This window comes from Oncorhynchus clarkii, chromosome 9, assembly GCF_045791955.1.
Source record: "Oncorhynchus clarkii lewisi isolate Uvic-CL-2024 chromosome 9, UVic_Ocla_1.0, whole genome shotgun sequence".
NCBI lineage: Eukaryota > Metazoa > Chordata > Actinopteri > Salmoniformes > Salmonidae > Oncorhynchus > Oncorhynchus clarkii.
Genome location: NC_092155.1, coordinates 49944982 through 49970283, shown reverse-complemented (window position 1 = coordinate 49970283; position 25302 = coordinate 49944982). Strand labels below are relative to the sequence as shown.

The window sequence follows — 25302 nt, the reverse complement described above, 5'->3', positions numbered from 1 at the left end:
CATAAAATTATGCAGGTACAGATGGGGAGAGGATATTGTTTTTTTTAGAAGTAGATGGAAGTGTCTTGATGTTTAGTGGCATGTTTCCTTTCCTCTCCAATCTCATTAAGTTCAATAAAAATTAATTTTGTTTATGATCAGAGGACAGCTGACGTCAGGCTATTGGCTCTGTGGCGTTACGCATACAGGGACCCAGCAGGACTAATCAAACACACTTTGGCTCCGTTTGGAAATACAATGTGTGGAAATTGCATGATTACCAACAGCAGTATTGGCTGTTGCTCTGATGATGACTGGTCCTGGGTAGCCATATTCTGTCAGCCCTCCTGCTCCTGATCCAAACTCAAACGCTGCTAACCGCGTTTCTCTTTAATTAACAGATGTTTTTTGTAAGTCTCTTTTCGTAATTTCTGTAGCAATTAATTTCACAGTTCTTTACCCTTTTGTTCTCCATCCATTCCCTTATGGTGGGTGTTGTGTGAACCTTTCTTAGTTTGGCTGTTTTGACCACCCTTTTATGACCAGGCCAATTTGGAGTTTCTGTGCCCACAGACCTGAATAAAGGCTTCATGATAAGAAAATATGAATTATGAATTCCCTTGAAACCCTCACTCTATACTATAATGTAATTATGATTTGAATACCACTAAACCATATAGCTATAGCATTTCGCTACACTCGCATTAACATCTGCTAACCATGTGTATGTGAAATAAAATTGTATTTATAGTTCAGCAGTGTTCTATAAACATGTGTGTTCATAACAGCCAGGTACATTGCATTAGACAATGTCTTGACTAATCAAAAAAAGTTCTTTGCACAATTGACTCATTAAACAATCAGATTTGTCTATTGAAGATCCTAATGAAATGTGTGATTATTCTGTTCTCAGTATGTGGGGGTCTGTCTTTTTAGGTTAAAAAAAAGTTGTGGAAAGTAAGGTGATCGGAAGGTTGGGTGTTCGATTGGCGGGTTGGGAGTTGGATCCTCGGTCGAGTCATACCAAAGACTCCAACATATCCCTCTCTGATTGGCACTCAGCATTAAGGAGATGAATTAGGGGTAAAGCCCTGTGACAGACTAGCATCCTGTCTAGCGTTCTATCCAGGGGGCGTACTTGTACACCAAGCTGTCTCTCGCTGTAACGCTCGTCTGAAGAAGTGGACCAAGATGCAGCGTGAGGTAGGTTACTCATTATTTAATGATAACCAGGAACAAGAAGAAAGAGAAAACCAACGAAACCTACAGCCATGAAGGGCTCAACTGCAACAATACAAGGACAAGATCCCACAACTTAGGTGGGAAAAAAGGCTACGTAAGTATGATTCCCAATCAGAGACAACGATAGACAGAGGCCTCTGATTGGGAACCACACTCGGCCAAACGCAAAGAAATACAAAACATAGAATGCCCACCCAAATCACACCATGACCAAACCAAATAGAGACATAAAAAGGCTCTCTAAGGTCAGGGCGTGACACTCGCTACAGAAACAGGGGGTCCTCCTGCCCTATGGGTCACTATGACTTGGGCTCTATTCAATCCATAAACAGAAGTTCAGCGTTACAGCGTGATTGAAATTTAAGGCAATGTTCCCACGTTAGCAGACAATGCATTCATGGTAAACGCTGCATATGTTGGCTCAATCGGAAATTACCTTTACATTTCTAGTGTGCTATCTGTAACACTTCAACGATACAGATTGGGGGGGTATACAGATTGCTTACTGTGACTCACTGTGACTCACTGTGACCACAAGTTGATGTGACCCAATTTCAACATCTAGTTTTGATTTAGGTTTAATTGAGTTGGCAACTAACGTGAATTCAACAGAAAATGTCACCATGTAATTGGATTTAGGTTAAAAGTTGAGAGAAAACAAAAATCCCTCAGGTTGATTCATTTTTGCAAATCCAAATCAGTTTTCCACATTGAATTTTATGTTGTTGAAATCAAATCAAACTTTATTTGCCACATGCGCTGAATACAACAAGTGTAGACTTTACCGTGAAATGCTTACTTACAAGCCCTGAACCAACCAGTGCATTTTGAGGATTTGTTAAGCAGTCTAATGGCTTGGGGGTAGAAGCTGTTGAGGATCCTTTTGGTCCTAGACTTGGCGCTCCGGTACTGCTTGGCGTGCGGTAGCAGAGAAAACAGTCTATAACTTGGTTGACTGGAGTCTACAATTTTATGGGCTTTCCTCTGACACTGCCTATTATATAGGTACTGGATGGCAGGAAGCTTGGCCCCAGTGATGATCTTACACATTGTTTACCTAGCTGGCTAGCTACATGTCTTAACAAAAGACTCCACTATGCAAGTAACCATTTCGGGTACGTTGGTAAATTCAGTTTGAGTATGCCAGGGTTCAGAATAACTGATGAATTTACGAATGCACAACACCCGTTGAATATATCCGGTGTCAGTAAACATTGGCAAAAAAGCGCACAACACCCATTGAATATGTTCAGTGTCAGTAAAAGTCGGCCAAAAAGGCTAATGAAATTGTTGCCAGCAGAGCTGATTAGGCTGTTTTCATGTTATCCAGAGGTAAACAAGTCATCGGCCAGAGCATCAAGTGTGCACTCTGAATGTGCCAAGAGTGAAACGAGATGGGTGGGGCTAAAGCTTAAGAGCAATACTGAATGGGTGTAGACAAAGAAGGGCTCTTCACTAGGTACCTGTCACGAGTCCGACCAAAGGTGGCTCCCCTTCCCGTTCGGGTGGCGCTCGGTGGTCTACTAGCTGCCACTGATTTCTTTCCTCCCCCTCCTTATATGTTTATTGATAGCACCTGTTTTAAGTTTGTAATTAGTTGGGCTTTATTAGTCAGCCGGCCCGCCCGTTTTTTTGTGCGGGATTGAATATTGTAACCCTGGTGTTGGTTAGAGATGAACGTGCTGTTGTATGTTAGTGTATAGTACTGTTATATTTTTGTTCCCCGTATCTGGGGCATTTTGTTTTAAGCACCCAGTGTTTAGTGTTTAGTAGCCATGTTTTCACTAAAAGAGCACTATACTGAACTCTCTGTTTCCCTGCGCCTGACTCCACATTCACGACACCCAGGATCTTACAGAATCCCTCCATCCTTTAAAATGGAGTCAGCAGGAGCAGCGGCCAATCCTCTCCCATCGATGGAGGAACGGGTTCTCCACCATACCACTGTTCTTCATCGGATCGGATCGGCTATGGATCAGATGATGGAGAGAATGGACCGATGGGAGAGGAGTGGTCTCCTCTCTCCATCTTCGGCTCCCCCAGTTCCGGACTCCCCATCCCCCGACTCCAGCGCTCTCCGTCTGACGCTCCCGAGGGCTTATGATGGAGCGGTGGCGAGGTGCCAGGGGTTCTTACTCCAACTGGAACTGTACCTGGCCACCGTAAGACCCACTCCCTCGGGAGCGGAGAGGGTGAGTGTCCTCATCTCCTGCCTCACTGGTCGTGCTCTGGAGTGGGCGAACGCAGTCTGGAATGGCCCAGACTCAGCGAAGGAGCACTACCCAGAGTTTACCCGCCGTTTCCGTGCCGTGTTTGACCACCCTCCAGAGGGCCGAGCGGCGGGAGAACGACTATTTCATCTCAGGCAGGAGAAGAGGAGCGCCCAGGATTACGCGCTGGAGTTCCGGACCTTGGCAGCAGGATCTGGGTTGAACGACAGGGCCCTTATCGACCACTACCGGTGTAGTCTCCGGGAGGACGTTCGCAGGGAGATAGCGTGTCGGGACACTGCACTTTCCCTTGATGAGCTGATTGATATGTCCATCCGACTGGACAATCTGCTGGCTGCCCGAGGGCGTTCGGAGAGGGTCCTGTGTGTTCCACCACCCAGCCCCTCCGCTCCCATTCCGATGGAGTTGGGAGGGGCCGTGCCGAGGGGTACCGGAGGAGGAGGCCCACCCTGCACCAGCTGTGGTCGGAGAGGACACACGGCCGATCGGTGCTGGGGGGGCAGGCGCAACACTTCTCGATCACCCCAGGTGAGTCAGCACCAAACTCACCCAGAACCCCCTTTTTTCCCTCTTCCCAGCATAGGGCGCTAGTCGATTCAGGCGCAGCTGGGAACGTTATGGATCGCGGACTCGCCCTTAAGTTAGGTGTTCCGCTTGTGCCGCTTCTCCCTTTCCCGTGCACTCCCTAGATAGCCGGCCATTAGGGTCAGGGGTGGTCAGGGAGACCACGGTTCCACTGGACATGGTGACGCAGGGGAATCATAGGGAGCGTATCAGTCTCTATTATTGATTCGCCTGCGTTTCCAAGTGGTGCTAGGGATTCCCTGGCTGGCCCGGCACAATCCTAAAATTTAGTGGAAAAAGGGGGTTCTCCAGGGGTGGTCAGAGGAGTGTTCTGGAAGGTGTCTGGGAGTTTCCATCGGTGCCACGTCGGTGGAAAGTCCAGACCAGGGTTCCACGGTGTGCATTCCTCCCGAGCATGCCGATTTGGCAATCGCTTTCAGTAAAAAGAAAGCGACTAAATTACCACCTCATCGGCCGGGAAGGGATTGTACGATAGATCTCCAGGTAAACGCTGCGCTTCCCAAGAGTCACGTGTACCCATTGTCCCAGGAGGAGACGTTGGCTATGGAGACATACGTCACGGAGTAGCTGGGACAGGGGTACATTCGGCCCTCCATCTCGCCCGTCTCCTCGAGTTTCTTTTTTGTGAAGAAAAAGGAGGGAGGTTTGCGTCCGTGTATTGATTATAGAGGTCTAAACGCCATCACAGTGGGGTTTAGTTACCCACTACCTCTCATCGCTACGGCGGTGGAATCATTTCACGGAGCGCAGTTCTTCACAAAACTGGATCTCAGGAGCGCTCGTCTGAAGAAGTGGACCAAGATGCAGCGTGAGGTAGGTTACTCATTATTTAATGATAACCAGGAACAAGAAGAAAGAGAAAACCAACGAAACCTACAGCCATGAAGGGCTCAACTGCAACAATACAAGGACAAGATCCCACAACTTAGGTGGGAAAAAAGGCTACGTAAGTATGATTCCCAATCAGAGACAACGATAGACAGAGGCCTCTGATTGGGAACCACACTCGGCCAAACGCAAAGAAATACAAAACATAGAATGCCCACCCAAATCACACCATGACCAAACCAAATAGAGACATAAAAAGGCTCTCTAAGGTCAGGGCGTGACACTCGCTACAGAAACAGGGGGTCCTCCTGCCCTATGGGTCACTATGACTTGGGCTCTATTCAATCCATAAACAGAAGTTCAGCGTTACAGCGTGATTGAAATTTAAGGCAATGTTCCCACGTTAGCAGACAATGCATTCATGGTAAACGCTGCATATGTTGGCTCAATCGGAAATTACCTTTACATTTCTAGTGTGCTATCTGTAACACTTCAACGATACAGATTGGGGGGGTATACAGATTGCTTACTGTGACTCACTGTGACTCACTGTGACCACAAGTTGATGTGACCCAATTTCAACATCTAGTTTTGATTTAGGTTTAATTGAGTTGGCAACTAACGTGAATTCAACAGAAAATGTCACCATGTAATTGGATTTAGGTTAAAAGTTGAGAGAAAACAAAAATCCCTCAGGTTGATTCATTTTTGCAAATCCAAATCAGTTTTCCACATTGAATTTTATGTTGTTGAAATCAAATCAAACTTTATTTGCCACATGCGCTGAATACAACAAGTGTAGACTTTACCGTGAAATGCTTACTTACAAGCCCTGAACCAACCAGTGCATTTTGAGGATTTGTTAAGCAGTCTAATGGCTTGGGGGTAGAAGCTGTTGAGGATCCTTTTGGTCCTAGACTTGGCGCTCCGGTACTGCTTGGCGTGCGGTAGCAGAGAAAACAGTCTATAACTTGGTTGACTGGAGTCTACAATTTTATGGGCTTTCCTCTGACACTGCCTATTATATAGGTACTGGATGGCAGGAAGCTTGGCCCCAGTGATGATCTTACACATTGTTTACCTAGCTGGCTAGCTACATGTCTTAACAAAAGACTCCACTATGCAAGTAACCATTTCGGGTACGTTGGTAAATTCAGTTTGAGTATGCCAGGGTTCAGAATAACTGATGAATTTACGAATGCACAACACCCGTTGAATATATCCGGTGTCAGTAAACATTGGCAAAAAAGCGCACAACACCCATTGAATATGTTCAGTGTCAGTAAAAGTCGGCCAAAAAGGCTAATGAAATTGTTGCCAGCAGAGCTGATTAGGCTGTTTTCATGTTATCCAGAGGTAAACAAGTCATCGGCCAGAGCATCAAGTGTGCACTCTGAATGTGCCAAGAGTGAAACGAGATGGGTGGGGCTAAAGCTTAAGAGCAATACTGAATGGGTGTAGACAAAGAAGGGCTCTTCACTAGGTACCTGTCACGAGTCCGACCAAAGGTGGCTCCCCTTCCCGTTCGGGTGGCGCTCGGTGGTCTACTAGCTGCCACTGATTTCTTTCCTCCCCCTCCTTATATGTTTATTGATAGCACCTGTTTTAAGTTTGTAATTAGTTGGGCTTTATTAGTCAGCCGGCCCGCCCGTTTTTTTGTGCGGGATTGAATATTGTAACCCTGGTGTTGGTTAGAGATGAACGTGCTGTTGTATGTTAGTGTATAGTACTGTTATATTTTTGTTCCCCGTATCTGGGGCATTTTGTTTTAAGCACCCAGTGTTTAGTGTTTAGTAGCCATGTTTTCACTAAAAGAGCACTATACTGAACTCTCTGTTTCCCTGCGCCTGACTCCACATTCACGACACCCAGGATCTTACAGAATCCCTCCATCCTTTAAAATGGAGTCAGCAGGAGCAGCGGCCAATCCTCTCCCATCGATGGAGGAACGGGTTCTCCACCATACCACTGTTCTTCATCGGATCGGATCGGCTATGGATCAGATGATGGAGAGAATGGACCGATGGGAGAGGAGTGGTCTCCTCTCTCCATCTTCGGCTCCCCCAGTTCCGGACTCCCCATCCCCCGACTCCAGCGCTCTCCGTCTGACGCTCCCGAGGGCTTATGATGGAGCGGTGGCGAGGTGCCAGGGGTTCTTACTCCAACTGGAACTGTACCTGGCCACCGTAAGACCCACTCCCTCGGGAGCGGAGAGGGTGAGTGTCCTCATCTCCTGCCTCACTGGTCGTGCTCTGGAGTGGGCGAACGCAGTCTGGAATGGCCCAGACTCAGCGAAGGAGCACTACCCAGAGTTTACCCGCCGTTTCCGTGCCGTGTTTGACCACCCTCCAGAGGGCCGAGCGGCGGGAGAACGACTATTTCATCTCAGGCAGGAGAAGAGGAGCGCCCAGGATTACGCGCTGGAGTTCCGGACCTTGGCAGCAGGATCTGGGTTGAACGACAGGGCCCTTATCGACCACTACCGGTGTAGTCTCCGGGAGGACGTTCGCAGGGAGATAGCGTGTCGGGACACTGCACTTTCCCTTGATGAGCTGATTGATATGTCCATCCGACTGGACAATCTGCTGGCTGCCCGAGGGCGTTCGGAGAGGGTCCTGTGTGTTCCACCACCCAGCCCCTCCGCTCCCATTCCGATGGAGTTGGGAGGGGCCGTGCCGAGGGGTACCGGAGGAGGAGGCCCACCCTGCACCAGCTGTGGTCGGAGAGGACACACGGCCGATCGGTGCTGGGGGGGCAGGCGCAACACTTCTCGATCACCCCAGGTGAGTCAGCACCAAACTCACCCAGAACCCCCTTTTTTCCCTCTTCCCAGCATAGGGCGCTAGTCGATTCAGGCGCAGCTGGGAACGTTATGGATCGCGGACTCGCCCTTAAGTTAGGTGTTCCGCTTGTGCCGCTTCTCCCTTTCCCGTGCACTCCCTAGATAGCCGGCCATTAGGGTCAGGGGTGGTCAGGGAGACCACGGTTCCACTGGACATGGTGACGCAGGGGAATCATAGGGAGCGTATCAGTCTCTATTATTGATTCGCCTGCGTTTCCAAGTGGTGCTAGGGATTCCCTGGCTGGCCCGGCACAATCCTAAAATTTAGTGGAAAAAGGGGGTTCTCCAGGGGTGGTCAGAGGAGTGTTCTGGAAGGTGTCTGGGAGTTTCCATCGGTGCCACGTCGGTGGAAAGTCCAGACCAGGGTTCCACGGTGTGCATTCCTCCCGAGCATGCCGATTTGGCAATCGCTTTCAGTAAAAAGAAAGCGACTAAATTACCACCTCATCGGCCGGGAAGGGATTGTACGATAGATCTCCAGGTAAACGCTGCGCTTCCCAAGAGTCACGTGTACCCATTGTCCCAGGAGGAGACGTTGGCTATGGAGACATACGTCACGGAGTAGCTGGGACAGGGGTACATTCGGCCCTCCATCTCGCCCGTCTCCTCGAGTTTCTTTTTTGTGAAGAAAAAGGAGGGAGGTTTGCGTCCGTGTATTGATTATAGAGGTCTAAACGCCATCACAGTGGGGTTTAGTTACCCACTACCTCTCATCGCTACGGCGGTGGAATCATTTCACGGAGCGCAGTTCTTCACAAAACTGGATCTCAGGAGCGCGTATAGTCTGGTGCGTATTTGGGAGGGAGACGAGTGGAAAACCGCATTTAGTACCACATCGGGCCACTATGAGTACCTTGTCATGCCGTATGGGTTAAAAAATGCTCCAGACGTTTTTCAATCCTTTGTAGACGAGATTCTCAGGGACCTGCACGGGCAGGGAGTGGTTGTTTATATCGATGACATTCTGATCTACTCAGCCACTCACGTCGCGCATGTGTCTCTGGTACGCAAGGTGCTTGGTAGACTGCTGGAGCATGACCTATACATCAAGGCTGAGAAGTGCGTGTTCTCCAAACGAGCTGTCTCCTTCCTGTCTCCTTCCTTCCTCGAGGGTGGTGATGGAATGTGACCGCATTAGGGCCCTGCGTAATTGGCAGTCTCCGACCACGGTAAAAGAGGTGCAGCGGTTTTGGGATTTTGGCCAGGTAGCGGCCCCCATTACCTTACTGCTGAAGGGGGGCCCGGTGCAGTTACAGTGGTCAGCAGAAGCGGACGGAGCTTTCAACAGGTTGAAGGCGCTGTTCACGGATGCTCCCGTGTTGGCGCATCCGGACCCCTCTCTAGCATTCATTGTGGAGGTGGAAGCCTCCGAGGCTGGGGTGGGTGCCGTGCTATCACAGCGCTCGGGTACGCCACCAAAACTCCGCTCCTGCGCTTTCTTCTCAAGGAAGCTCAGCCCAGCGGAGTGTAACTATGATGTGGGGGACCGGGAGTTGCTAGCGGTGGTCAGGGCTCTGAAGGTGTGGAGACACTGGCTTGAGGGGGCTAAGCTCCCCTTTCTCATCTGGACCGACCACCAGAATCTGGAGTATATTCGGGCAGCTAGGAGATTGAACCCACGTCAGGCAAGGTGGGCCATGTTCTTCACCCGGTTCCAGTTGACATTATCTTATAGACCGGGCTCCCAGAACGTAAAGGCTGACGCACTGTCCCGCCTTTACGACACGGAGGATAGGTCCACCGAACCTACTCCCATCCTTCCCGCCTCGAGGCTGATAGCACCAGTGGTATGGGAGGTGGACTCGGACATCGAGCGGGCGTTACGGGCGGAACCCGCGCCTCCTCAGTGTCCGGCGCGGCGAAAGTATGTGCTGCTTGGTGTCCGGGACCAACTGATTCGGTGGGCTCATGTCCTACCCTCCTCGGGTCACCCTGGGGTGGCGAGGACAGTGGGAGCCTTCGGGCGAGGTATTGGTGGCCCACCTTGATTAGGGACGTTAAGGTTTATGTCTCCTCCTGTTCGGTATGCGCCCAGAGTAAGGCTCCTAGGCACCTTCCTAAAGGGAAGTTACAACCCCTCCCCGTTCCACAACGGCCATGGTCTCATCTATCCGTAGATTTCCTGACCGATCTTCCCCCGTCTAAAGAAAACACCACAGTTCTGGTGATTGTGGATCGGTTCTCTAAGTCCTGCCGTCTCCTCCCGTTGCCCGGTATCCCTACAGCCCTACAGACTGCGGAAGCATTATTCACCCACGTGTTCCTGCACTACGGGGTGCCGGAGGACATCGTTTCTGATCGGGGTCCCCAGTTCACATCCAGAGTATGGAGGGCGTTCATGGAGCGTCTGGGGGTCTCGGTCAGCCTGACCTCCGGTTATCACCCCAAGAGTAATGGGCAGGTGGAGATAGTGAACCAGGAGGTGGGTAGGTTTCTGCGGTCGTATTGCCAGGATCGGCCAGGGGAGTGGGCGAGATACATCCCCTGGGCTGAAATGGCCCAGAACTCACTACGCCACACACCAGTGTGTGTTGGGGTACCAGCCGGTACTGGCACCATGGCATCCGAGCCAGACCGAGGCTCCTGCGGTGGAGGAATGGGTGCAGCGTTCCAAGGAGACCTGGAGGGCTGTCCAGGAATCCCTCCAACAAGCGAGTGGACGGAAGAAGAGGAGTGCTGACCGCCACCGCAGTGAGGCCCCCGTGTTTGTACCGGGGGACAGGGTCTGGCTCTCGACTCGAAACCTGCCCCTCCGCTTGCCCTGCCGGAAGCTGGGGCCGCAGTGTGTAGGGCCCTTTAAAGTCCTGAGGAGAATAAACGAGGTGTGTTATCGATTACAACTCCCTTCCTATTATCGTATTAACCCCTTGTTTCATGTGTCTCTCCTCAGGCCGGTGGTAGCTGGTCCCCTGCAGGACAGTGAGGTGCCGGAGGTCCCTCCTCCCCCTCTGGACATCGAGGGGTCCCCGGTGAGGGGCCTGCAGTACATTGTGGACTGGGAGGGGTACGGTCCGGAGGAGAGGTGCTGGGTACCGGTGGGGGACATCTTGGATCCGTCAATGTTGAGGGATTTCCATCGCCTCCATCCGGATCGCCCTGCACCTCGTCCTCCGGGTCGACCTCGAGCCCAGTGTCGGCGTGCTGCTGGAGCCGCGGGGGGGGGGGGGGGGTACTGTCACGAGTCCAACCGAAGGTGGCTCCCCTTCCTGTTCAGGTGGCGCTCGGCGGTCGTCGTCGCCGGACTACTACCTGCCACTGATTTCTTTCCTCCCCCTCCTTATATGTTTATTGATAGCACCTGTTTTAAGTTTGTAATTAGTTGGGCTTTATTAGTCAGCCGGCCCACCCGTTTCTTTGTGCGGGATTGAATATTGTAACCCTGGTGTTGGTTAGAGATGAACGTGCTGTTGTATGTTAGTGTATAGTACTGTTATATTTTTGTATGATATATAATTTTGTAGCTTTGAGTCTCTACTTTTATCCAACGTAAAAAACACAATTTCATAAGACCGATTTGAGCCGGTCAGTCACATTTGTGGTCACTTTTGATAATGGTGTTTTCCCACTTATAACCTACTGCCATGTGCACATTGCTGCGCTTATAATGTGAAGAAATAGCCTAATAGTTGATCAACATTTAAAGCTAAATGTTCTGATCTGTTGTGTCAGCCTCATAGTGAAAAAAAGGTTTTTGACGGTAGCGGTTGAATTAATTTGGGATCTATCGCATCCCACAACTGTCCTAGACCATGTTTGGAATATTTATTTCTCACAAAGAATAGGTCAACTTTTATACTATGGGGGATAGTAGATTGACATAGGCTAGTGCTTTTGCTGTTCTTGTTGGCTGATGAAAAGTAAATGTGGACAGTTCGGAATTGGATAAGGGCGCATGCAGTTGCCTCTGTGTCTGTCTTCACTTGTAGCCTGTGAGAAAGACCCGATCAAGTGACAGAGAGCCATGTGAGTGAGAGGTGCTTTGGAGCGCGCAGCACTCAGGGAGAAGGGCACAACGCAGCACTCTGGGCCAAGGGCACAATGGCCACAAAAGACATGGATTTTTTTGGGGTGCATTAGGGCCACCCAAAAGGGATGCCACCGTGAAATTTGAGGCATTATCAAGTGCTTGTCAAATGTTGAATGAGAGACTGAAGTGTGTACAGCTTGCGCAAAAAAAACAAAGCAGAGCACATGCCTTTCATGCAACTTTTTTTCAAATCATCATTAGTGTCCCATCATGCAGCCTTACAATGTATTAAAAATCAAAACATATAGCCCAACGTTTGTAGAACTAAAGTTATATTAACAACTCTAAATGAAGCACAAAGGGGTACCTATTTCTTTGTTAACCGCTCAATACAGAATAGCAGCATGTGAGCACTCCCTCAAATCGTTTGGAGAAAATATCCAGTGTATTTTATTCAGCTATGTACAATTGTATTCTTCATACTATAAAATAATATAAAATAATGCAGAGGAAATCTAAGCAAATCAACTAGTGTAGCCCACAGCCATTTGGCATAGCCATATCAGGACCTCTCAGAGTATGATATTCTGTCCTTTTGAAATAGACTACATTTTCTTCATATCATGCTTCTTTAGACCTGTCTAAAATAAATAAGGGATTTATTGTGAAGGTGTAGACTATATTACATGGATTTATTAGACGCCTTAAAATGTAGATGTGCCAAAGGTCTGCATCAGGAGATGCCAGGAGATGCTAAATGTTTTTGTTAATTAACGGTCAATTACCATGAGACTAACCGTTATTTGCTTGACAGTCACCAGCTGACAAAATTTCACGACCACCACAGCCCTAGTTTGGATTTCCATTTCACACCTCACATTTTTTCAAGTTACCAACTTGTACATGCAATGAAGGCATTTGATATTACTATTGATGTAATAATGAAAAGGACCTTGAATATGCAAAGGAATTTATTTACACTTTTCAGAAACAGTAGGGGCAGATGTGGAACAAATTTCACTGGAATGAAAGAAAATACGGTGAAATTAAATCTCCCTCCACTCGTAAAGGTCTAGATTTTTCCTTAGCACCCCCCGTTGACAGCACCCCCAACCCAAAACATCTTCCTGCAGCCCTGCTGTAAAGGTCTCTATTTTTCCTCAGCATCCCCTGTCGACAGCACCCCCAAACCAAAACATCTTCCTGCAGCCCTGCTGTAAAGGTCTCTATTTTTCCTCAGCATCCCCTGTCGACAGCACCCCCAAACCAAAACATCTTCCTGCAGCCATGCTGTAAAGGTCTCTATTTTTCCTCAGCATCCCCTGTCGACAGCACCCCCAAACCAAAACATCTTCCTGCAGCCCTGCTGTAAAGGTCTCTATTTTTCCTCTTCTTTCTCTCAGATAATGACAATATATCTTCAAACACAGAACTCTCCTTCACCTTTCCATTTCTGCCTCGTCTTTCAGGGTTGAAATACATTTAAAGGGATACTTTAGGATTGTGGAAATGAGCATGCTAGCAGATACCCATAGACTTCCAGCCATTACGTTGACGCTAGTTATCATTGGCTCGCAAAACTACCTCCAACTTCCTTCTGACTATTGGGAAGAGATAAAATCAAAAAGTATCCCTTTAAGGTCCAGACTCGTCTCTCTAAAGCACTTTAATCCCAACCTATCATCTCTCATGATCAGAGTATGTGAGCTGACTTGAGCAGTCGGAAATCCTGCTGTCATGCCCTGACCATAGAGATCTTTTTATTCTCTATGTTTGGTTGGTCAGGGTGTGACTCGGGCGGGAAACAAATGTTCTTTGTTTCGACCGGGTATGGTTCTCAATCAGGGACAGCTGTCTATCGTTGTCTCTGATTGGGAATCATACTCAGGCAGCCTTTTTTCCTTTTGTATTTGTGGGTAGTTGTCTTCGTTTAATTTTTGTTGTTTATTGTTTTGTTGGCGACATTAAAAAAGAAAGAGAAAATGTACGCTCACCACGCTGCACCTTAGTCCGGTCATTTTCAAGACAGCGATCTTGACAGAACTACCCACCACAAACGGACCAAGCAGAGTGGCCAGGAGGGGCAGACAGAGTGGAGGACATCATGGACCTGGGAGGAGGTGATGTCAGGACACGAGAGCCTGCCGTGGAAGCAGGCAGAGGCAGCGAGGAAGGCGGCGGAAGCAGAGAGAAAAGGGGACCAGCATTACACAGGTTCACGGCTGGCAAGGAATACCGGGAGGCCACTCGAAAAAAGATTTTTGGGGAGGCACACGGGGAGGTTGGCGGAGCTAACTCCCCGTGCTCACGGTAGGGAGTGTGGTACTGGTCAGGCACCGTGTATGTGGTGAAGTGCACAGTGTCTCCAGTGCGCGTTCACAGCCCGGTGCGCTACATTCCAGCTCCCCGCATTGGACGGGCTAGAGTGGGCATCCAGCCAGGACGAATGGTGCCGGCACAGCACTCCTGGCCTCCAGTGCGTCTCTGCTCCACGTACCAGGCCTCCAGTACAGTAGGGCAAAAAAGTATTTAGTTAGCCACCAATTGTGCAAGTTCTCCCACTTAAAAAGATTAGAGAGGCCTGTAATTTTCATCATAGGTACACTTCAACTATGACAGACAAAATGAGATAAAAAAAATCCAGAAAATCACATTGTAGGATTTTTAATGAATTTATTTGCAAATTATGGTGGAAAATAAGTATTTGGTCAATAACGAAAGTTTCTCAATACTTTGTTATATACCCTTTGTTGGCAATGACAGAGGTCAAACGTTTTCTGTAAGTCTTCACAAGGTTTTCACACACAGTTGCTGGTATTTTGGCCCATTCCTCCATACAGATCTCCTCTAGAGCAGTGATGTTTTTGGGCTGTTGCTGGGCAACACAGACTTTCAACTCCCTCCAAAGATTTTCTATGGGGTTGAGATCTGGAGACTGGCTAGGCCACTCCAGGACCTTGAAATGCTTCTTACGAAGCAACTCCTTCGTTGCCCGGGCGGTGTGTTTGGGATCATTGTCATGCTGAAAGACCCAGCCACGTTTCATCTTCAATGCCCTTGCTGATGGAAGGAGGTTTTCACTCAAAATCTCACGATACATGGCCCCATTCATTCTTTCCTTTACATGGATCAGTCGTCCTGGTCCCTTTACAGAAAATCACCCCCATTCTTCACAGTAGGTATGGTGTTCTTTGGATGCAACTCAGCATTGTTTGTCCTCCAAACACGACGAGTTGAGTTTTTACCAAAAAGTTATATTTTGGTTTCATCTGACCATATGACATTCTCCCAATCTTCTTCTGGATCATTCAAATGCTCTCTAGCAAACTTCAGATGGGCCTGGACATGTACTGGCTTACGCAGGGGGACACGTCTGGCACTGCAGGATTTGAGTCCCTGGCGGCGTATTGTGTTACTGATGGTAGGCTTTGTTACTTTGGTCCCAGCTCTCTGCAGGTCATTCACTAGGTCCCCCAATGTGGTTCTGGGATTTTTGCTCACCGTTCTTGTGATCATTTTGACCCCACGGGGTGAGATCTTGCGTGGAGCCCCAGATCAAGGGAGATTATCAGTGGTCTTGAGCTGCCACCAAACTAGATGCCAGCCCGGACCCCCCCCCCCCCCCCTTATAGTGTCAGGTTTGTGGGTATGGGGGGGTACTGTCACTCCCTGACCATATATATCTTTTTATTTTCCGTCTGGTTGGTCAGGGTGTGACTCGGGTGGGAAACTCTATGTTCTTTGTTTCTGTGTTTTGGCCGGGTATGGTTCTCAATCAGGGACAGCTGTCTATCGTTGTCTCTGATTGGGAATCATACTTAGGCAGCCTTTTTTCCTTTTGTATTTGTGGGTAGTTGTCTTCGTTTAATTCATGTATAGCCTTACGGAGCTTCACGTTCGTTTTTGTTTTTTATTGTTTTTTTGGCGACATTTAAAAATATAGAGACAATGTACGCACACAACGCTGCACCTTGATCCGGTCATTTTCAAGACAGCGATCGCTCCACCGTTCCAGCGCCCTACTTCTTTTTCAACCACTCCTGGCTCACAGGAAAAAAACACTGCTACTCCAAATTCGTTCATTCATTAAAATCACAATTTAACCAACACCTATCTATTTTTGTGATTATCTGGACCTACCATTTGGTTTTGAAGTACTGAAACCAAACCATATGATCTGAATAAAAAGCATTTCAATAAACAACATGAAAAGGTGACTTTGAAATGATGAGCGCTTCTTACATAGGCTACATATCATATATTAAAACAGTATATAAACACTAAATAGATCAGAAGAAGGAACGAAAATATTTATTTAAATTATTAGAGTCTATAAATAGCGCAAATAGGCTGTGACTTAGAATTAAATAAATATTCCTTTGAATTAACTTTTAGAAAGAGGTGTTTGGCCAGAGTCTGTGGCTTCAGGCTCATGCGATGGTGCCTGGAAAGCAGGCCAGCAGCAGAGAATACCCTCTCTGCGCTTGCAGAGCCACTGGAGATGTTTAACACCCTTCAGGCCACTCTTCCCAGAATGGGCAGGGATGCAGAGTTTTTTTCCTATAGGTAGGCCTAAAGGTTTTTAGGCAAAATAACCCAATAGAAACGGAAAGCTCCTTGAAAGAGGTAATATGTCAGGCCTATTGGGCCAAAATCAATGATAGCCTATTGTATAGATAATAGAACTGAAAATTAACAAAACTTTTAAGAGATCTGATTGTTTGCTTATAAAATACTTTGCTCAAATGACACACTTAGTTGGCTACCCATCTCGTTCCTTTCTGTTAGCATGTACATGTAGTATAGCATCACGCTTTCAGGAATACGCATCTAGATTCCACAATGATTCTTTAGTTGTGGACACTGCATCACTGCACTCCCTCTCTTGCTTTTGGTCCACTTCATCTTTGTAAGTCACCTTGATTTTGCACCTGTGTTTTTTATCAGTTTATTTATTTAAATATTTAGCAAACTCCATGACAGGGGTTATGGCGGCACACAAGTAGCCTACAAATACATGCTGGGCTGGGCATGCCCTGAACTCATTACGGAAATTGGAGAGGGCGTGAAGGCCGATTCTCCAGCCTTTGGGAAACTCGCTCCGCACTCAAGTCAAATTGGGCATACTCCGCTCACATACTTTGCTCACGATCTCTGTCTCTTCCTGGTGGATGGACAGAGCAAGGGAATCAACTGGATAGCTCTCTGAGCCATAACAATATACATAGATGAGCCAAGAAAACTGTCATTTGCTATTCTGTTAGATTTTCTTATTTTAATCTAAAACCAAATCACTAGAATGGCACCAGGATAGATTTAATATTTATTCTAGGATTTAGCAGGCTATTACACACACCAAAAAAGCAATAACTCTTACTGTTTGCCCTGTAGAAGATCAATTAATTAATTAACTGTAGGTTGTGATTACCTTACTGTTAATCTTATGGCCAGCATAGCCCTTAGTGTGCCAAAAAAAATCCTGGGTCCCTGGGTCACGTAGGCACACTAAGCTGAGCAGTTCTCTGAATGGTGTAACTCATGCTATTGATATAGCTTTTAGTCTGGAGCTGAAATGAGATTAAATTCACCTGGTGTCTAGAAGCTCTCTGGGTGATGGAGAGCAAATTACAAATGATTAATGTTTTTGATACCTATGCCCTGGGTATGGGATTCCAAAAAATGTAATACCTTTGTAATAAAGAAATTAACTCTTAGCCCCAAGGTTCAATCCATATTATCATTTACAATGCGTCCTCTCCCTTTCCTATGAGGGCACATTGAACAGCAGTTCACTGATCATCCATTGTTGAAGTAATTCTAGAGTCAGAGATACATCGGGTTGCACAACCCTTCCAAATATCCTCCCCCTCACACATGAGCATGCCAACCTCACCACAATGGCATATTTTGCTTTGGCTAGTTTGGAAAAGACACCCAAATAAACTTGTTGGCACCGAAAAAACTGGCATGAACAAAACAAAACCACAGGCATCACCAACATGAGACCCAAACTACTCTCAGTTTAAACTCAGTTTATTTTGTTTATTCTCAATTGCTTTGGTTGAAAACAATGTTTGCCTGTCAGCCAAGTTTGTGCTGAATTCCAGCCTCAGAGATGGAACAGTGGAAACAGGAGTCTGGGTACTGCCTTCCCTGCGGTGTTGTTAACTCTTTATCATGTGTTATTGTATCTGAGTTTGAGGCCAGAAGCCTACAATACAAACACACAGGAGAAAATATGCTTTGGTCTGAATAATCACAAAACATAAAAGTTGATTAGATTGCATTGAGAAAGTGTATCTACTTTTTACACAAGGCTTGGTGGACTAGTTCCTGTTGGCCATATTGTAGGGTTTTCAAATTCTCAAACCAAATATCTTCTTCTTTCTGAGCCTGAGTGTTGGGAGGGGATGTAGGAGGGAAGGAGTGGGGATAGAGGAGTCATCGCATCACCAGCTAGCCAGCAGCTAGGTGGACCAGACGGGCCAGGAAACCAGTGTCCAGACCCCAGCACAGGCTCTCTCTCCAAGGGGAGTGGTGCCAGGACCACATGCCAGCAGGCCAGAGAGCCAAACGGGTGTTAGTGTCCATCCTCCCAACTCTCTGTGAGAGTGTTTCTGTGCAACATGTCAATATCGCAGAGGCATTGGCCAACCCTAATGCTAGGTTCTGAATGGCAGATGAATTGGCATGGTAGTGGGAATGACAGGACATGTTTGTGTGTCCCTTTGTGTCTAATATGTTCGGTGGGTGAAGAGACACAGCTAGCTTTAAAATGTTATTAAGTGGTAATTTACCCCTGAATCTTACCCAAATTGTAAGGGATTTGTTTGCCGAATGTAAGCTTTGGTGATAAAGCAGATGGAGTATGTTTGCAAGTCACAGCAATAGTCACTAATAGGCTGTGTTTAGACCACTGTAAAAAAGTATTTGTTGTTTCAACTTATTATTTCTAGTCATAAAGTTGCATGGCCTCTATCAAGCTCGATCAACTTAGCTTACACAAAATGTACTAATAAAATATAAAATAATTGTATTTATTGGTCCCATACACAGTATAGCAGGTGTTGTGGTGGCTGCAGTGAAATGCTCCTAGTACCTATCAATCAATAAAGTGAAAAAGTAAATGTCAACAAGCACACAATAATACAAAATAAAAAAAAATATCAAAAGTTTAGTACAGCAGCAGATATATCAATAGTATGTAAACAATATTAAAATGACTAGTGTTCAATGGCTATGTAAATTCTGTAGGACAGCAGTCCCTAAGGTGCAGGGTAGAGTACCCGATGGTAGCTGGCTAGTGACAGTGACTGAGGAGCAGCGTACTGGGCAGAGGGCAGGGTAATAGGCGGAGGCCGTCTAGTGGTGGCTGTTTAATAGTGTGATGGCCTGGGGATAGAAGCTGTTTGTCACTCGGTCCCAGCTTTGATGCACCTGTACTGTCTCCATCTTCTAGATGGTAGTGGGGGTCAACAGGCCATGGCTTAGGTCCTTGATGATCTTCTTGGCCTTCCTGTGACACCAGCTGCTGTAGATGTCCTGGAGGGCACCACCCTCTGAAGAGGCCTGTGGTTGCAGACGGTGCAATTGCTGTACCAGGTGGTGATACAGCCTGACAGGTTGCTCTCAATGGTTGCTCTCAACCTGACGGGTTGCTCTCAATATGTAGAAGTTTGTGAGGGCCTTAGGGGTCAAGCCAAATCCTGAGGTTGAAGAGGTGCTGTTGCGCCTTCTTCACCACACTGTCGGTGTGAAGGGACCATTTCAGGTCGTCAATGATGTGCATGCCAAGTAACTTGAAGCTTTTGACCCTTTCCACTGCAGAGTAAACTGCCTCCTACTCAGTCCCAGATGCTAATATATGCATATTATTAGTAGATTCGGATAGAAAACACTCTAAAGTTTCTAAAACTGTTTGAATGATGTCTGTGAGTATAACAGAACTCATATGGCAGGCGAAAATCTGAGAAAAATCCAACCAGGAAGTGGGAAATCTGAGTTTTGTAGTTTTTCAAAGCTTGGCCTATCGAATACAGTGTCTATGGGGTCAAATTGTACCTCCTAAGGCTTCCAATAGATGTCAACCGTCTTCTACTATAAAGGAGGGGGGAATGAGGGCTCTTTGAGTCAGTGCTCTGGCAGAGTGTCACAGAGTTAGCTCTCGTTCCATGGCTTTTCTACAGACAATGGAATTCTCCGGTTGGAACATTTTTGAACATTCATGCTAAAAACATCCTAAAGATTGATTCTATACAACGTTTGATATGTTTCTACAACCAGTAATCTAACTTTTTGGAATTTTCGTCCGACCTTTCCGCTGGAAGCACGCGCGTTTCGATTTGTTTACCAAACGCCCTAACAAGAGGAGGGATATGGACATAAATTATTAACTTTGTTGAACAAATCAAACATTTATTGTGGAACTGGGATTCATGGGAGTGCATTCTGATTCTGAATATTTATAATGCTATTTCTGACTAATGTTGACTGTGCAACATGGCGGATATTTCTTTTGGCTGGTTGCATGGTATGCTTTTTCTGTAAAAAAATGTGAAATCTGACACAGCAGTTGCATTAAGGAGAAGTAAATCTAAAGTTCCATGCATAACAGTTGTATTTTCATCAACGTTTATAATGAGTATTTCTGTAAATTGATGTGGCTCTCTGCAACATTAATGAACATAACACGCCAATGTAAAATTAGATTTTTGGATATAAATATGCACTTTATCGAACAAAACATACATGTATTGTGTCATCTGATGAAGATCATCAAAAGTTAGTGATTCATTTTATCTCTATTTGTTCTTTTTGTGACTCCTCTCTTTGGCTGGAAAAATGGCTGGGATTTTCTTGTGGAACTTTCACTGTAAAGCATTTTTTAAATCAGACATTGTGGCTGGATTAACGAGAATTTTATCTTTAAAATGGTGCCTAATACTTTTATGTTTGAGAAATTTGATTTATGAGATTTCTGTTGATTTGTATTTGGCGCCCTGCAATTTCATTGGCTGTTGGCGCTAGCGGAACCCCGTTCCCAGACAGGTTAACCACTAGGCTACCTGCCGCCCAGTACAGTGTTGTTCCCTGAGAGCCGTGTTGGTGTCGGTTTGTGGGGGAATGTACACGGCAGTGACTATAATGGAAGAAAATTATCTTGAGGGGTAATGTGGTCTGCATTTGATGGTGAGGTATTCCAGATCGGGACAATAAAAGGATGAGTTTCTGTACGTTACCCCAATCACACCATGAGTTTTCATGAGACATACTGCTCCACCTCTGTGTTTCCCGGTGAGTTTGTTGTTCCTGTCCGCGCAATGAATGGAGAACCCCGCTGGTTGTATGGACGGGGACAATATATCCAGAGAGCGACACAATTCCGTAAAACAGAGTATGTTAGTCCTTTATGTCGCTCTGGAAGGAGATCCTCGCCCTGAGTTAATCTATTTTATTTTCCAGGGACTGAACGTTAGAGAGTAATATACTCAGAAGCGGTGAGTGGTATGCCTGCTTCCCGAGTCTGACTAAGACCCCACTCCAGCGGTGACATTTTGGAGTATCTCCGGGATGAACGGGGCTGACTCGGGCAGTTCAAACAAAGGGACTTTTCTGGTAAGGGAAGTCATGCCTTGTAAAATTGCTCATCAACCATACGGAAGCTGCCATCGGCGTCCCTTATGTAGGTAAGTGACTGTTGATCTAATATCCAAAAGTTATTTTCAGCTGTAGGTAATAGTATTAGAAATGTTCTGAGCAAATAATGTAAAAAATAACACAACAACAAAAACAACAAAAACCTACAATTTTCCTAGCCAATTTTAGTTATAACTTTAAATGTAGAGTTTTCCAAACTAACACCAAATGTACTGGGTGTGGGTGTGGGTGGGTGGGATGGGTGGGGTTAAAGCTTAAGAGGGTGTGAACGATGCTGAATGGGTGTAGATAAAGAACAGCTCTCCAGTAGTAGTACCAAAACATTTTTAAATCCATTTCCTCAAAAGTGAGTTCACAAGTTTATCAACTTTCAAAGCAGAATTACTTCCCCATTGTTCCTTAACTGTAGTGTATGATATACCATTTTGTACCTCTGAGTCGCTACTTTTTTCCAATGTAAAAAACACAATTTCAAATTTTGCTACATTAGACTGATTTGAGCCATTCAGTCACATTTTTAGTCAACAAAATGGATGTTGCTTCAGTTTCTTTGACTTCATGGCTGTGTACTTCTACTTTGAGGAAACACATTGTTTTTGTTTACTCAACTGAATTATTTTTTTTTCTCAGTGAGTCAACTTAACATTTTCCTAATTTTGTTGACTTGGCTTGATAAGATGAGACCTTTTGACTGAATCTCAACTTTTATACAGTGCACAGGCAGACCAATTTCACTAATTGGTCTTTTGAGCAATCAGATCAGATCTTTGGCCAATACTTGGGCAAAAGATCAGAATTGGGCTGCCTAAACACAGCAAGACACTTTAAGACTCATGTCGAGCCTTGGCTGAGTTTGTGAGGTGTTACCTGGAAGGCACAGAAAGCTGTGCCACGGTTCTGTCATCAGTCATGAGTGTTAGAGTTTGGTTTGTTTCCCAGTGACGTCACAGCAGGCTGAGGTGGTTGGAATAAGAAAGACCACAATCCCAAGTGTTTCACACAGCATGGACTTTTCCAGAAATACAACCAGAGAGTTCCCTGCACAGAGGGACACCACTCATGTTAATCCCGGAGTTCCCCTATTATTCTGTGGTGCTCTATGCCAAAAACTAAGTAATACTGCACACGCCCACATACACAAACACACAAACACTGACACACACACACAAACATGCACGTATACACTGACAAACAAACAAGTATACACTGCTGTGTCAACAATTTTAGAGGGCTACTTTTCCACCACACCCAAAAACATCTGTGGGCAGCTGGTGGAGCAACTATCTGACTCTCTTTCTTTCTCTGTAGTGGTCAAACTGGTGGATGAAGTGTTATAGGGCCCTGCACTACCAAACAGCAGGAAGCTAAACTGAAAGGTCAACAGACTTATTAGTTCAGTTGCTTCTGAAATGGGAGTCACTAATACATCTCTGACACATGCACACACACCATTCCTTAGGTTGATAAACTGCCTCCCGTGTCCTGATGCTTGACAATGTCAGTATTTATGCCCAACAAAATAAAATAAGCGAAGACATTTGTGGCTGCCCTCCAGGTATCCTAGGCTACACATGGTTTGTTGCGGAGGAGAGTGTGTGTTCCTGCAGCATGTGTAATGACATCCCTATGCGTAGGAGGAGGAGAAGAAGTGAAATTACATGATGTAAGAAATGGTCATGTAGGGAAAAGAGAAGTGGAAAGAAAAAACTGACAGCTCTGGCAATGCAATTCTTATGAGTTTGGAGATTATGATAAGTTCTGTGGAAGCGCAAAATTCATACAATTTATGGTCCCATTCCATCAAGCTCCGAGCTCGACCTTGCTATCCCATTCATTCTGAAGAAATATGTTGCGCAACAACAGCACCCTTAGAAGACAGGATTTCCTGTATTTGCTTGCTGTTCTCTCAGTTTTTGTATATGACAATGATATGTGAGGATGGAAGTAGAGGGTGTGGGGACATTGCAAGGAGGGACAAGATTATATGTACTTTATAGTGCATTAATGTACAGGGATTGGAAACATATCTCTATGCACAACCCAACCCCCTGAGACACACACATATGGTGGTGGGAAGAAATCACAGTGCAGCAATTATAGGTGGTTAAGTGCCTAGTTTAGATGCACAACAGCAGGCGATAGAATTTAGGATAATGCCAGCAACCCTCTGCAATAAATCTTCTGAGCTAGGATTCTAACCAGCAACCCTCCAGTTGCTGGCCCGCTTTTTTAGTCACTAGGCTACTTGATGCCACAATATCACCAGTCACACACTTCCACAAACAACTGCAGCAGCCCATCACCATGACAACCAGACCACTTCCATCCAAGGACCACTCAACAGTATTACGTATTGCATCTCCAAAATATACCACAAGGTTGTCTCTCATGAGTGGGGAAATTAATGAAAATGTTCTGATTATTGGGTATTCATCTCTGTTTCTGTATCTCTCTCATCCTACTCTCCTGCACCATTTCTCCCCCTCTCTCTGTGTGTGCTGTGCAGTGACTAAATAGGTGCGTAAAATACCACTACTCCAGTGGAGGCTGCTGAGGGGAGGATGGCTCATTATAATGGCTGGAACGGAGTAAATGGAATGGCATCAAACACATGGTTTCCATGTCTTTGATGTATTTTATACCTTTCCACTCATTCTGCTCCAGCCATTACCACAAGTTTGTCCTCCCCAATTAAGGTACGGGCCAACCTCCTGTGCACTACTCAACTGATTGTTGTGAAATAAGGAGGCGTTTCAAACCCACCTGAATCACTATCTTCAATAAGACAGGTGACACGATTGTGGTGCATATCTTCTCCCTTTGGGGCCCATGGTACTTCTGGCCCATGGTGAAGAGCATCGGAGAGGCCAGGAGGAACGAAGCCACCCACATCCCGCTGATCAGCTTCTTGGTGCGGCTGCGCGACATGATGCTCTTCGCCTTGAAAGGGTGGCAAATTGCCATATAACGCTCCACGCTGAGGCTGGCGATATTGAATGCTGTGGCATAAGAGCAAGCATCCCGAATGAAATAGTAACCTTTACAAACGACTCCCCCGAACGCCCAAGGGTGATGGACCCAGATGAAGTTATAGAGTTCAACGGGCATACTAAGGACAAGTATGAGCAGGTCGGAGACGGCGAGACTCGCTAGGTGGTAGTGGACAGTGCTTTGGAGATTTTGTAGTGACTTCTTGGTCAGCAGGGTGTACAGCGTAACGGAGTTTCCTAAGCAACCGACCGCAAAGAGCGCGATATAGATCACAGTGACCAGGACTTTCGAGTAGATGTTAGTGTTCACGTCCAATGAGTCCTCCTCATAGAACCCCGATCCGTTGTCAAACAGAGAGTAGTTCACCAGACGCAGAGAGTAGTTGTTTCCCCGAGTCAGAAGTTTCTGAGCCAACGCGCGTAAATCTAGAAAGTCGCGCCCTGTCAGTGTAAAATTACCCTCCATATTGTGTAATGTAAATAATTGACTCGTAGAATCACTTGTTAAAGACTGCAAAATATAAAAATCCCGTTGAGAAAACACATGTAGCGTCAGTGAGGGAAGTGAGTTTGCGCGTAAAAGCAGCAAAGCGAGAGTGCGGATTAGAGCCCAGGAGGCAAGTTGTGATGATTTTATATCTGGCACAGGAGGAGGCGTGCTTTGACTCGAAACCTTGTACGATGACGCAGTGGCATTCAGTAAATTGTGTTTTTTTTGTTGATATATGCATTGATATTTCACCTTGAATACCTAAAGTAGACTTGATCATTATAAACGGATTATTTCCATTAATGGCTTTAGAAAGTAGATAGCCTTCATCTATGTCTATAAATGTTGACTGAAATATCATTGGCTATTTGACTAATATATTTTGGGGGAAAAAAATGGACATTGAAATGACTGAATGAAAATGACAAGTGATCTCTGGATTTTGATATGTAATAGTTTTAGAAAACTAGAGTGCTTGGGTGTGCTTAACT

General features: G+C 46.1%; 1 protein-coding gene across 2 annotated transcripts in view; it reads right to left on the bottom strand.

The window, feature by feature from the left end:
- The window catches only part of LOC139416465 (neurotensin receptor type 1-like), a 57767-nt gene extending 32808 nt beyond the window's left edge, over positions 1 to 24959 (bottom strand). For both annotated transcript variants that reach the window (XR_011635102.1, XM_071165089.1), the window contains exon 1: positions 24095 to 24959. Coding sequence is in view for 1 of the 2 variants with exons in the window: in XM_071165089.1 (XP_071021190.1) it covers positions 24095 to 24787 (693 nt within the window). In the remaining variant the exon portion in view is untranslated. The remainder of the gene's footprint in view (positions 1 to 24094) is intronic.
- Between the last annotated feature and the right edge of the window lie 343 nt (positions 24960 to 25302).